This window comes from Callorhinus ursinus, unplaced genomic scaffold, assembly GCF_003265705.2.
Source record: "Callorhinus ursinus isolate GAN/ISIS: 27379988/994484 unplaced genomic scaffold, GSC_fseal_2.0 scaffold19, whole genome shotgun sequence".
Lineage (NCBI taxonomy): Eukaryota > Metazoa > Chordata > Mammalia > Carnivora > Otariidae > Callorhinus > Callorhinus ursinus.
Window position 1 is genome coordinate 29703197 of NW_027397081.1, and position 14610 is coordinate 29717806.

Consider the following 14610-nt stretch of genomic DNA (forward strand, 5'->3'; position numbering starts at 1 on the left):
CCCCAAGAAAGCACCTAGCACTTAACTTGTTAAGACTGGAGTCAACACAAACGTTCAACATTTTTGCAGAATAAACTCTTTATAATATTTTAGGAAATCGGTTTATATACATATTGAGTTATTGCTCTGAATCTGAGTAATACATGCTAATATCTAGCCATATAAATCTAATTCCATGCTGATCTTTCAGGCTGAAATAATAAATAATTATCCTCACAGCACTTTACATAGACCTCAGCACTTACCTGACAACAGCACTATTTTTTATATATATAAACATGTAGGTAAAATTTGTATACACACACATTTATTATTCCCACTGCTCCTCAACAGATGGAACTATGTTTTATTAAAGTCTGTATTTACAATGCTTAGCACAGATTAGAAGGGGCCAAATAAATGTTATAGAATAAATTAATAAATCTAATTATATATAATTAATTCTCTACACATATATTCTCTCACTTATCTATCTGGAAAAATCACTTCTCTAAACATTATTTTCATAGACTCTAATAACAGCCCTTTGTGAAAGACAGGGAAGGTATTAGAATCATTACAAATTAGGGTGCTTGGTTGGCTTCCATGTCTTAGTCAAGCAACTACTTAGTACCAGAACTGGTATAAGAATTCAGACTGCCTCTCATTTCTAAATAGAGTGTTCCCCACTATTTCATGCTATGTCATCTTATAGATGAAAAAGGAGCCGAGAGAAGTAAAGTGACTTTTTCAAGATCACACAGGTAGACAGACACAGAATCTGGGAGTAGGCTCCAGGTCTACCCACTTACCATTCCAGGTTTGTTTTTTTCCCCTCCTGAATCACATTAGCACTTAAGACATCCCAGATTACTCTAGGTTCAGTAAGTCAATGAAAAATACCAAGCATCACTTATATCCAGAATCCTGTGCTGGAGGCCATGGGAGCAAGGACCCCACAACCATTCCATACAGAATGTATGGTTTATCTTATTGCTGAAGAGAAATTATAATCTAAATTCTGCATTGACTTTTTCAATGTGAGCTTCAATTCACAGTTCCTTATCATTTATTAAAAGTGAATTCTGGGATGCCTTAATCAGAGTCAAGAAGACATGGTAAAAAAAAGTAATGAGGAATTAAAAATAGGAACAAGATTGGGTACAACAGTATTCTTCATCTTTTCCTTTTCGTTTTTTTTGTTTTTTTGTAATGACTTTTTTCCAAACACAAATTTATTATGTGCAGCACTTTCTCTAGTATCTGGTCCCTTTTCGGTCAGCAATCCCATGAGTTCACAATGACTGCCTTTAGTAAGGAAATAAAATATTTGCTAATATTCTCTTATGTGTTACAGAAATACTGCGGTTCAGTACATGATAAGTGGAATGTAGCTTGTTCTTTACCTTAAGATGAAAGAGTACAGTGCAAGGACATCAAAGATATAATAAAATAGAAATTATTCCAAGAAGAAAGATGTTCCAATTGTTAAGGGTGAATTAATAAGAAAAAAAAAAACTCCAAGGTTTTTAGACACTACTTACAGTTGTCTGAAATCCAATAGTTACTACTCATCCGATAGTAATAAAATTTGACATACCCCCAGATCCATCTGTTTCACCACTGCTGTCAATATTGATCACCCCTGAGCCTCCAGAAGGGTTAAGTGTTTGCCTCTGATAGGAAAAAGCTTAAAAATAATAAAAAAAAAGTTCAGTCATTAAGATAAAAATTTGTTACACCTCTTAATAATATAAGCATGGCATATTACACATTTAAATTACTACATCATTATTGAAATGAATTTCAATTTCCTTGATGAATAAAGTTCAATATTAAAAAGGTAAATATGGAAATAGAAAAAACATCAAATACCCAGCAAGTCCTTTAAATAAAAAAGACAATCATTCAATATTAGAAAATATATTCACCCATTACCTGATGAATTTCTCGGTAAGGTACCAGGATGGCTGTCTATTCTTGAAATTGCAGGACCTAAAAAGAAGCAGATTGATAAGAGGGGAAAATGTCATAGTATCATAAGCCCCAAGTAAATATTCACAGAATAACCAAAATCAAGATAATTAGGTCTAAAGATAAGACAGATTCTAAACTGCTGACAATAAAGTTCTTCTTGGTATGCATTTGAAATGGATGGATATTAGGCCCAATATAGCCAATACCCAACAATGCAAAGTAGTAGTATAAGCAGCCAACAATCTCATCTCTAAAATATGAATATAAAATACTCTAAAAGGCCTTTCAAATTTATCAGGCTTGTCTAACAAGCATACCTTGTTTTTTTTGTTTTTTTAAGATTTTATTTTTATTTTTCGACAGAGAGAGACAGCGAGAGAGGAAACACAAGCAGGGGGAGTGGGAGAAGCAGGCTTCCCGCCAAGCAGGGAGCGCGATGTGGGACTCGATCCCAGGACCCTGGGATCATGACCTGAGCTGAAGGAAGACGCTTAACGACTGAGCCGCCACCCAGGCACCCAGGCATACCTTGTTTTATCACACTTTGCTTTACTGTGCTTCACAGATAACTGCAGTTTTAACAAACTGAGAATTTGTGGTAACTGCAACAAGCAAGTCTATGGGTGCCATTTTTCCAACAGTATTTGCTCATTTTGTGTCTGCCACATTTTGGTAATTCTCAAAATATTTCAAACTTTTTCAAATTTATGGTGATCTGTAAACAGTGCTCTTTGATGTTACTATTATAATTGTTTTGGGGTACCATGAACCATACCCATATAACACAGCAAACTTAATAAATGATATATGTATTCTGACTGCAGATGTGGAAACATCAAGAGAAGCAGAATTAGAAATGGAGCCTGGAAATGTGACTGAATTGCTGCAATCTCCTGATAAAACTTGAACAGATGAGCAGTGACTTCTTACGGGTGAGCAAAGACAGTGGTTTCTTATGATGGAATCTACTCGTGAAGAAGTTGTGAGGGTTGGGATGACTCCAATTTTGGAAGAAAGTTCTACTGTGGGTAAAATGCTATCAAACAGTATCACCTACTACAGAAAAATCATCTGTGAAAAGAAGAGTCAACTGATGTGGCAAACTTCATCGCTGTCTAATTTTAAGAAACTGCCACAGCCACCCCATCCTTCAGCAATCACCACCCTGATCGGTCAGCAGCTATTAATACTGAGGCAAGACCCTCCACTGGCAAAAAGACTGCAACTTGCTGAAAGCTCACATGATACTTAGTATTTTTAGCAATAAATTATTTTTTAATTATGGTAAGTACTTTTTTTAGATATAATACTATTGCCACCTAACAAATGACAGTGTATTGTAAACATAACTTTGATATGCACTGGAAAACCAAAAAATTAATTTGACTTGCTTTATTGCAATATTAGCTTTACTGTAGTGGTCTGGAACCAAACCCACAGTATCTCCAAGATATGGACTATATTTAAAAAGTTATTCAACAACAACATATACTGAAATTGATCTATGAGGGTAAAAGTATATCATACTGTATCTATTACTTTTGCAACAACAAAGAATGATTTCCCTTGAAGTCCAATTTCTTGAAAAGCACAAGACGGGTTCCATGTCACAACGGTCACCACACTTACTGTTAATCAGAAGTTCTAGTATGCTCTCCGATGCAGTGGTAACAGATACCTCCAGGCAATGTGCAAAACTGGACAGTGCCTTGCTGCGGACAGTCGGTGCCTTGTCTACACAACGGTCAAATATAATTTCCTGCACCAAGAACTTATGCTTTAAGATCTTCTGATGCTCCAACGAGAGAGTGTTATCTACTGCTCTTTCAGGCAGTTCCAAGAGAGCTAAGACAACATCTAGAGTAAAAACCCTGTGTGGGATCTGATAAAGCAAAATCATAAGAATATCCATCAGACAGGAATAAAAACCAAAGGATCCCTTGTGTATTCAGATCTGCCTCTCAGGAGGTTGCAGAGCCAGGAACCAAGATTTTATGCGTATCTCCTACCTTGGAACTTCGTGAATATCTGTAAAGCCAGGCAATGAATGTAGCATATTCCCTGCTGGGAAGTTTGCTGAGTAGCTGGACCAGGGACTGGGCTGCATAGGTCCGATACTCTGATTTATCAGTTACCTGAAACATAAGCATTGAGAGGCTGTCCGGCCACTGTCTACCTACAGGACAACTGAAACACATGTTGTGATACAAGTGGAAAATTAGTGAATGTAACTAGTTCAGTGAATAATTAAATGTTATAAAAATGAGTAGCAAATTTTAGATTTCAGACCCCTTTGAAAACTAATCTATAAGAAATCTCTAAGTCCTCCCCTCAGAAATACAAACTTAGCACGTAATTTCAGAGAGTTTATGGACCCCCCAGAATCTACTGCATTCAAGTTAAGAATCATTTGTCCACCTGAGAAACAAACAGGGTTTTAGAGGGGAGGGGGGAGGGGGGATTGGTTAGCCCGGTGATGGGTATTAAGGAGGGCACGTACAGCATGGAGCACTGGGTGTTATACGAAAAAAATGAACCGTGGATCACCACATCAAAAACTAATGATGTATTGTATGGTGACTAACATAACATAAAAAAATTTTAAAAATAAAATGAAATTAAGAAAGACTAAAAAAAAAGAATCATTTGTCCGAACTGCTATAGAAACTGAAGAGATAATCATAACAATTTGAACATTAACTGGATATTTGATGATATTAAGGAATTACTGTATATTTTCTTTGGCATGTTAGTATTTTGTGGTTATGTTTTTAGAGTTCTTACCTTCTAGAGATACATATGAAATATTCAAGCATCATTGGATGATAGTGAAATTTGCTTAAACAAAAAAACCCCAACGTTCACATGTGTTGAGGAAATTATACCTTATAGGGGTATAAATGACACAAAATTATTGAAGGTGGTTGCTCATCACCCTATTCTATTTATTCATATGTTTGAAATTTTCAAAATAAAAAGGATTGCCCCCCAAAAAGAATACTCTGTCAATGGGAACATGTAGTGAAAATATTAAATAAAACTATTTTCCACAATGATAACAGACTCACTCCCAAGAACAAATACACATATAAGCACACACATTTACCTTCACATATATCATATATTTTTATCATCATCATTATCATTATTACTATTACTATTGAAGCAAATGGTACCTTGGCACAGATGTGCTGGAGTAAGATACGAAGGACTGGGAATATATTTTCCTTTAGTTCATCCACAAGTGAGCTATTTAAAAAAGAAACCATTGGTTTAAAATACACCAACTACATAAAATAGTAATTTCTCGCCTCTGTTCTCTAACACCATTACCTCTATGTTTTAGAAATCCTGAATATTAAAAACTATTTACCCCATATTGCAAGCATTGTTTCAGTGAATAGAGTTTCACAGGAGAAAACCGTTCACTGTGTCCTATGCGTGGTTTTAGAGAGCTGCTGCCATGCAGACAGCTATAGTCAGGGAGGAGCAAATGTGCAATCTTCATATGACTCTTTTGGCTATTTACTAAATTTCACATTAAGACTCTAAAATAGATCTTTTTGGGGTAAATAATAATAAATGAGACACAGCAACACCTTGTGGTAGCTCAGTGAAATGCTACCATTTCAATGGCTTTGTTATCAATACCTCTCCAAACTTTCACCCAAGATTATTGGGTTTTTTTTTTTTAAGTTTACTTATTTATTTTAGTAATCTCTACCCCCAATGTGGCCTCAACCCCATGACCCGAAGATCAAGAGTCACACACTCTTCCGATTCAGCCAGCCAGGTGCCCCAGATTATTACTGTAATGTCCAGATTTAACCCATCTTTAATGTTTATCTGTACCATTAAATGGATACTACAGCAATTGGAGATACCACGAACTGTTATGGAAGAGCCAAAATGGGTGTTTACACTTAAAGGGTCTTAGTTATTTAATGTTTTAAAAAATCCCTCACAAGAGATATTTGCTCAATGATCAGATGACAGCCTATATATGCCTGGATTCTACCATCCACACCCCACATCTCCAACTACACTATATCCTATGAACACCTACAGGCATGTACACACTCTCATACACCTACCACTTCATTCTACCACCTCCACAATGCATGCCAAATATTCAATAAAGGAGGAAAAGAAAAGCCAATGACATAGCAAATATGTCTATCAATTATTGCTAAAGAAGTAAAAATTGACTTAATTCTTTCCTTTAGGAAGTATGGTCTGTAGGGGGAGGGGAATAGAAAAGTGAGAAGAAACAAGGAAAAAGTGGCAAGGAACAAAGAGAAAGAGACTCAAAGAAGACAGAAATACAAAAAAGGAAAAGAAGACGCAGCCTTGTGAGAGAGGCAAACACTGAGGCAGATGATGATAAAACAGAGAAGCAACTCATTCCTCAGAGCCTGACCTTATAAGGCTGGAAGGAATAAGCTGGAGGCCAGTGCTGGCCCATGAATTACAGACTCTCTATCCCTCAACAATGCCCCAGTGCAGAGGCTACCAACAGTGACACCGGCCACGTGAACCAGAGGAACTCTGAAGTACTTTACTTTGGCCCCCAAAACCACAACAGGCCAGAAATCTGTTAGTTTCCATAGGGGTCAGAAATCTTGGTTAGTACAGGGCCCAGCAGGCTTAAGGGAGAGTGATAAAGAGAGTGAAAATCCAAGCTGTGCCTCACCTGATGAACTGGACCGCCTGGTTTCTACCGTTGATGACTGATGTTGTAATACTAAGGGGAGCACGATGGGCTCCTTCGCCTGCTTCTAACATTAATATCACATTTAGCATTTGATGGAAAACACAACCTATAACCTGGAAGAGAGAAGAAAATTCTACTTAAGGCATGATAAAGAATCCAAGGGCCTCGAAGACAGTGATGCAGACCATGGTAAACCATTTCTTTTTTTTTTTTTTTTTTTAAGATTTTTTTTGAGAGGAGCACACAAGTTGGGGGGGAAGGGCAGAGGAAGAGGGAGAAGCAGGCTCCTCATTGAGCCGGGAGCCTGACATGGGGCTCGATCCCAGGACCCTGGGATCATGACCTGAGCCGAAGGCAGACGCTTAACTGACTAAGCCACCCAGGTGCCCCAGGGTAAACAATTTCAAGCTGTGTGAAGATAAGTTAGGTTGATATAGTTTTTGGGTGAACACTGGAAATACGTTTCTTGGACAATTACCAAGTATTCAATAAACACATGATGGAAAGAGTGTGAAAACACTGCTTACAGATAGTGATAGGAATATCATCTAGTTTTTCGCCCTACCCTCTCAAACTGTAGCCCTGAAATTAGGGCAAGTAGAGGATTGTCACTCCTAAATGGCAAAAAAATGCCACTGCTAATCCCTTATAGAACAAGGGACAAATGGTACTTTACACTTGTTCTTCCAATATATCACCTCATACAATTTATTCGACTACCAAATTCATTCATCCTGTAAATAAAACATGTACTGAAAACCACATATGTGGCAGGTATTGTGTTAAGCACATTCATATATACTACTGGATTTAATCTTAAACCTCACAACAACTGCATAAGGTAAGTGAGGCATTTCCATTTTATATATGTTATTATTATTTCCACCTTATACCTAATAAAAGAGCCTCCACGGCTAAAACAAACATGTCTAACGTCAAGTCAACACTCTCACGACTAAAAAATACATCTGGAGAGACACTGTGGACCTAAAGGCATGAATTTCCCCATCCAGCTAAGCTTACAAATGTTCCAGAGAGCACAGAAATTGAAAGCACTCATGTCAATTCTATCCCAACCATATTTTAAACACAGAAATGGTAATGCTATAATAAATTATAAAATACAGCATGTTTCCTAAACAACAGGCATGGTGCTCAGCATCTGACAGGCATTCTTTCATTTCCTCCTCCTGACAACCCTATGAGAAGACTGAGGTTTGGAAAGGTTGAGTACCTCAATACAAGAAGGCACAGCTGACGAGGGTGGAGCCACAGTTCAACCACCAATGTACACAACCCGGCCCAAAGCCTGAACCTACTTCTTTTTGTCTTTTTTTTAGACTTTATTTATGAGAGATAAAGAGAGAGGAAGAGCAGAGGGAGAGAGACAAGCAGACTCTGTGCTGAATGCCCAGCCCGATGCGGGGCTTGATCCCATGACCCTGAGATCATGACCTGAGCTGAAACCAAGAGTCAGCACTTAACTAACTGAGCCATCCAGGTGCCCCCCCGAACCTACTTCTTAACCACCATGTGACTTGCCCCAGAAATTAAGTGTAGCAGAGCCACCAAAAGTCACAGGACCTCATTCTATCACATTTTTTGTAAAATCTTGTTTTATTAATGACATCCAAGTTTAGTAACACCACCATGCTTGAACACCCCTGACTCCGAAGTTTAGATAGTGATACTATTAAGTTAATTTGGGGAGCAAAATCCATATATGAATACTAACTAGGAATGACAACCAGTAATATTTCTGTAGAATTCTCAACTAAAATGATATAAATACTAATAGAAATATTAAAGCGCACATGAAACTTGCCAAAGAAAACTTGAAAATTCCAAGACTGTCTGTTCTTTTGAGAATAATCTGGTGACTATTTCTCTAAAAGTAACACTGCGTTCAGTGTTCTTCCTACCTAATTCACACTGGAACCAATTTTTGTATGAAACCTAACAATAATTTGCCATGGCCTCCAAATATTTGAATATCAATTTGGTTATGAAGAACAGGGAGCAAATAGAAATGGTGATGCTTTTCATGCTACAAATGATATAAGGTCATGAAAATGACTTGGTAAATTAAAATGGCATTATACCAAATGCTGCCAATGTTTTTCCATTACATGATTCAGATGCTTTCAATTCAACTAGTAAGTAAATTACATCTTTTTCTCCTTTACCTTATCTCCTTCTCCATGAATGGAGGAGCAGAGCAAATACAATCCATGATAGGCGAGTTCTGGTACATATTTTGCTTGGTTAAGGTTTCTAAAGAAAAAAGGCAAAAGATTAATTAACGGATATGATTTTACTCGGAATCTTCCGTAACCCTATAATAAACCACATCCAAGTGAATAAATTCTACTTGTGTGCCAATTAGGATAAAATGGCATTTATACCTTTGCTAGAGCACAATTTTAGCACTGGAAGAATTAGTGGCTCACCTGGTCTGTGTCACATGAAATTCATGAAGAACTGGTTCAAAATTAGTTAATGCAACAAAGACCTGGAAAACAGATACCAAGAAGAGACCTGATTTTTCCTACTCGTTAAATATTAGCCATCATCTCTGCCCTCTGAGGTTGCCCCAAGGTTTTTTGGAATTCTCACTTACTTCTATACAATTCTGTATACACTGTGGCTTTTCTTTCAGGGAAAATTTGGACAGCAGCCTTAAAAAATTCTTCAAAAGGTGAAAGATAGCATTTCGAATTTGACAAAGGTCTCGGGCAGAAAAACAAGTAATTTCTTCATCTTCCTGTTCTTCTATTTCATCTACCTAGATTATAAAGAAATGTATAGGTGACTGCATAGTAATGCCTAACACTTTGTCCCATGGTTTTCAATGTTATCAAATCAAATCCAGTTAAACTCCAGGTGGTTGCTGAATTGCTGAGGTGATATAACCCTGATCAGGTCCCTTAACTGCTCTGTCTCCACAGCCAGAACAATAAATCATTGGACTCTATGACTGCACAGTAGTTTCTAGCTCTGTATTTTTATGTCAATGGGAATTCTTATGTTTCTTAGAAGTTTTCATATCAAAGAACATACACCATCCTACCTAGTTATCACACAAAAATTTGGCATTAATATTATTCCATTATACTCTTACGGACATGAGTCCTCAGGATACTTCAATCTTCCTGTCTAATGACAATAAGATAATGTGGCAAACATACCTGTTCGGATGTTGCCAAGCATACCCGGGAACAAGGCTGGCGAGAGATTATGGGGAGGTTGGAAAGATGACAAGGTAGAAATGTATTCTCAGTAGTACACAAAACCTGAGAACATCTTAAAGTCATACTGGATAGCTGATGATACATTAGGATCATTTGGTTATAATCATGATGCCCCCAAACCGTATTTTAATATAAAGTTAATTCTTAAATCACAATCTTGTGTTGGTTCAGATATGCTTTACTATTCCATTTACATCTTACCTCAGTATCTTCTTTCCTGGGTGGCTTTCCCCTTTTCCTATTCCCTCTTGGATTCGCCTCAGAGTTCTTAAGCTGCTCTTTCTTTCTTTTCCGATTCAAGCTAGATTCCTGAGGCCAGCTCTTCTTTAGAATCAGAATACATTTGTCAAACATCACTTGGTGGAACACTTGATTGGCTACACTACCTATTTATAAAGAATAAAGAGTAAGTAGGTTAGATTTGTCTTGAAATCAGTCTGTAACAACAGATGAAAAATTAATAAGTAAAAATGAGTTATCATTAACTCCAAATAAACAATGACCCTTTAGCAAAAAAAGTACCATTCAACTTCAGCCTCAGGAGATGAGAAATAGTGCTGATCCGAAATAAATAAGGTATCCGTATCTGACCAGGGAGTAACTGGCTTTATACTTGTCATGCTGCCATAAACTATTAAACTGGACAAAAATGTATAAAATAACCATTTTAAGACATGGAGCAATGAGCAGCATAGAAACACAATCTCTGAGTAAGCAAAAACAAATGAGGTAAACCCCAAAATATCCCCAGTTTTGTGTTTTGAGGAAATTTCTCGACAACAGCAGAAAATGGTGAACCCAAGTACATTATGACAGTGTTACTAAGTTGAGACCACAGAATCAGAGTCAGGAAGGCAACGGTAGCTGCATTTTATGAAGGAGAGTACTGGAGAAGAGGAAGCTACACAGAAAAAGAGCTTCAGAGATCTCCATAGGGCTGAATATAAGCTAGGTACACAGAGGGTAAAACTTGATGAAGGTAAGCAAAGAACAATTTCCAAGGAGCTAGAAGATAATTTTCAAAACACACAGGGCTGAGAAATATTTGACTTCTGGCCAGCCAGTGCTGAAACCTTAAACACCTGGAGCATTTAGTAGCCACCTTGGAAAGAAACACACATTTTTCTTTTTTAAAGATTTTATTTATTTGACAGAGACACAGAGAAAGAGGGAACGCAAGTAGGGGGAGTGGGAGAGGGAGAAGCAGGCTTCCTGGGGAGCAGGGAGCCTGATGTGGGGCTCGATCCCAGGACCCTGGGACCATGACCTAACCCGAAGGCAGACGCTTAACGACGGAGCCACCCAGGTGCCCTGGAAAGAAACACACTTTAAGAGTAGGGCTAAACTAGGGGGCGGAGCAAGATGGCGGAGGAGTAGGAGACCTAGATTTTGTCTGGTCTCAGGAATTCAGCTGAATAGGGATCAAACCATTCTGAACAGTTACGAACTCAACAGGAGATGAAAGAGGAGAGTAGCAACAACTATCTGAACAGAGAAGCGACCACTTACTGGAAGGTAGGACGTGCGGAGAAGTGAATCCGAGGCGATATTCGGGAGGATAGATGGCGGGGGAGGGGCCTCCGCCGGCCGCTTCTGGCAAGTGCTAGAGCCGCGGAGCACAAAATCGGAACTGTTAGAAGTCGGCTCCGCTGAGGGATGTCGCTCCAGTGGCTAAGCGGGGGGTGGAATCCTCCCGGGACAGTGTGGTCTCAGGACCCTCGGGGTTACAGAAAGACCGGGGGAGCATGAGTGCGCCAGAGCTCCCAGGTATCGGAGCAGGGAAGCCGGCTGCAGAGACGGAGCTGAGGTGCCGGCTCTCAGCTTGGGGTTGCCATAAACTGTGATCCGCGGCCCAGTCGGGCCACTGCTCCTCCAGCAGGGACCCAACAAGCGGCAGATCCGGGGAGACTCCCCTTCCTTCCCGGGGAGGAGCGGCGCGGGAACGCACCGCAGGGATCTGCTGGGTTTGGAGACTCCACACGGGGTCAGGTGCCAGAGATAGCAAGGCTCGGTCACAGGCCGGGTGAGCACGGAGAACGGCCGGAGACCGGGGACACGGGAGTGACTGCTTTTTTCTGGGGGCGCGCTGAGGAGCGGGGCCCCGAGTTCTCAGCTCCTCCGGGTGGAGATTGGGAGGCCACCATTTTTGCCCTGGTCCTCCAAGGCTGTAAGGAGAGCTTGCAGGGAAAAAAAGCTCCTGAGATCAAACAGGAGCAGCTTGCTTAGCCCAGACCAACAAGGGCGGGGCAATTCCGCCTCCGGCAAAGACATTTGGAAACCACAGCAACAGGCCCCCCCCCCAGAAGATCAGCACGAACAGCCAGCAAGCCAAGACCAAGTTTACCGATCAGGGAGAAGGGGAGAACTCCAGCGCTAGGGGAATACTGCACATAGAATTCATGGCTTTTTTTTACCATGATTCATTAGTTCATCAAAGTTAATTTTTGTTAACTGTTTTTTTTTTCTTTTTCCCTTTTTCAACCAACATCTTATCAATCTCTTTTTAAAAAAAAAAAAAAACATTTTTTATTTTTCATTTTTAGAGTCATATTTTGTCCCTTCATAGTAGTTACCCTTATTTTTGGCATATATATATATAAGTTGTTCTGTCTTTAAAATTTTGAGATGCAGTTTCTTCTAACAGATCAAAATATACCCTAAATCACTAGTGCATGGCTCTTTTCTAGTCTGCTGCCTGATCACATTCTCTCCCTTTTTTCTTTTTTTTTTAAATCTTCTTTCTTTTTCCAAACAATTTCTTATCAAGTCCTTTTATAAAATCTTTTATAATTTTCACCTTTACAGTCATCTTCTATCCCTTCATTGTATCAACCCTTATTTTGTACATATATGTCTTTCTTCCTTTAAAATTTTAGGAGGTACTTTTTTCTAACAGACAAAAATACGCCCAAAATCTAGTGTGTGGCACTGATCTATGCACTAGCCTGATCATATTTGATTACATTCTGCTTTTTTTGTATTATTCTGTTTTTGTTTTTATCTCTTTTTTCTTTTCTCTTTTTTCTTTCTTTCCCTTTCTTTTCCCCTGGTTTCAGGTCTTTTCGGATTTGTATACAGTATATTTGCTGGGGACGTTGTAAACCTGTTAGCATTTTGTTCTCTCATTCATCTATTCTCCTCTGGACAAAATGAGAAGATGAAAATAATCACCTCAGCAAAAAGAACAAGAGGTAGTACCGTCAGCCAGGGACCTACTCAATACGGACATTAGTACGATGTCGGACCTAGAGTTCAGAATCATGACTTTAAAGATACTAGCTGGGCATGAAAAAAGCGTGGAAGTTATTAGAGAAACCCTTTCTGGAGAAATAAAAGAACTAAAATCTAACCGAGTCGAAATCAAAAAGGCTATTAATGAGGTGCAATCAAAAATGGGGGCACTAACTGCTAGGATAAATGAGGCAGAAGAGAGAATCAGTGATATAGAAGACCAAATGATGGAAAATAAAGAGGCTGAGAAAAAGAGGGAGAAACAACTACAGGATCACGAGGGCAGAATTCGAGAGATAAGTGATACGATAAGATGAAACAACATTAGAATAATTGGGATCCCAGAAGAAGAAGAAAGAGAGAGAGGGGCAGAAGGTATATTGGAGCAAATAATAGCAGAGAACTTCCCTAATATGAAGAAGGAAACAGGCATCAAAATCCAGGAAGCACAGAGAACCCCTCTCAAAATCAATAATAATAGGTCAACACCCCGACATCTAATAGTAAAACTTACGAGTCGCAGAGACAAAGAGAAAATCCTGAAAGCAGCTCGGGAGAAGAGATATGTAACCTACCATGGTAAAAATATTAGACTGGCAACAGACCTATCCACAGAGACCTGGCAGGCCAGAAAGGACTGGCAAGATATATTCAGAGCACTAAACGAGAAATATATGCAGCCAAGAATATTATATCCATCTAGGCTGTCATTGAAAATAGAAGGAGAGATAAAAAGCTTCCAGAACAAACAAAAACTAAAGGAATTTGCAAACACGAAACCAGCCCTCCAAGAAATATTGAAAGGGGTCCTCTAGGCAAAGAGAGAGCCTAAAAGGAGCACAGATCAGAAAGGAACACAGACAACATACAGTCACAGTCACCTTACAGGCATACAATGGCACTAAATTCCTACCTTTCAATAGTTACCCTGAATGTAAATGGGCTAAATGCCCCAATCAAAAGACACAGGCTATCAGATTGGATTCAAAAACAAGACCCATCAATATGCTGTCTGCAAGAGACTCATTTTACACCCAAAGACACCCCCAGATTGAAAGTGAGGGGGTGGAAAACCATTTACCATGCTAATGGACAACAAAAGAAAGCTGGGGTGGCAATCCTTATATCAGACAAACTAGATTTTAAAACAAAGACTGTAATAAGAGATGAGGAAGGACACTATATCCTACTTAAAGGGTCTATCCAACAAGAAGATCTAACAATTGTAAATATCTATGCCCCGAACATGGGAGCAGCCAATTATATAAGGCAATTAATAACAAAAGCAAAGAAACACATTGACAACAATACAATAATAGTGGGGGACTTTAACACCCCCCTGACTGAAATGGACAGATCATCTAAGCAAAAGATCAACAAGGAAATAAAGACTTTAAATGACACACTGGACCAAATGGACTTCACAGACATATTCAGAACATTCCATCCCAAAGCAAC

At 38.9% G+C, this 14610-nt stretch overlaps 1 protein-coding gene across 2 annotated transcripts in view; it reads right to left on the reverse strand.

Moving 5' to 3' along the window:
* Positions 1 to 14610, reverse strand: part of NCAPD3 (non-SMC condensin II complex subunit D3) — a 75923-nt gene that overhangs the window by 47534 nt on the left and 13779 nt on the right. For both annotated transcript variants that reach the window (XM_025893513.2, XM_025893512.2), the window contains exons 4-13: positions 10123 to 10307; positions 9291 to 9455; positions 9121 to 9182; positions 8857 to 8944; positions 6650 to 6783; positions 5133 to 5205; positions 3966 to 4091; positions 3586 to 3838; positions 1918 to 1974; positions 1580 to 1669 (exon numbers count right to left, since the gene is read on the reverse strand). In XM_025893513.2, the coding sequence (XP_025749298.1) occupies positions 1580 to 1669; positions 1918 to 1974; positions 3586 to 3838; positions 3966 to 4091; positions 5133 to 5205; positions 6650 to 6783; positions 8857 to 8944; positions 9121 to 9182; positions 9291 to 9455; positions 10123 to 10307 (1233 nt within the window). The remainder of the gene's footprint in view (positions 1 to 1579; positions 1670 to 1917; positions 1975 to 3585; positions 3839 to 3965; positions 4092 to 5132; positions 5206 to 6649; positions 6784 to 8856; positions 8945 to 9120; positions 9183 to 9290; positions 9456 to 10122; positions 10308 to 14610) is intronic.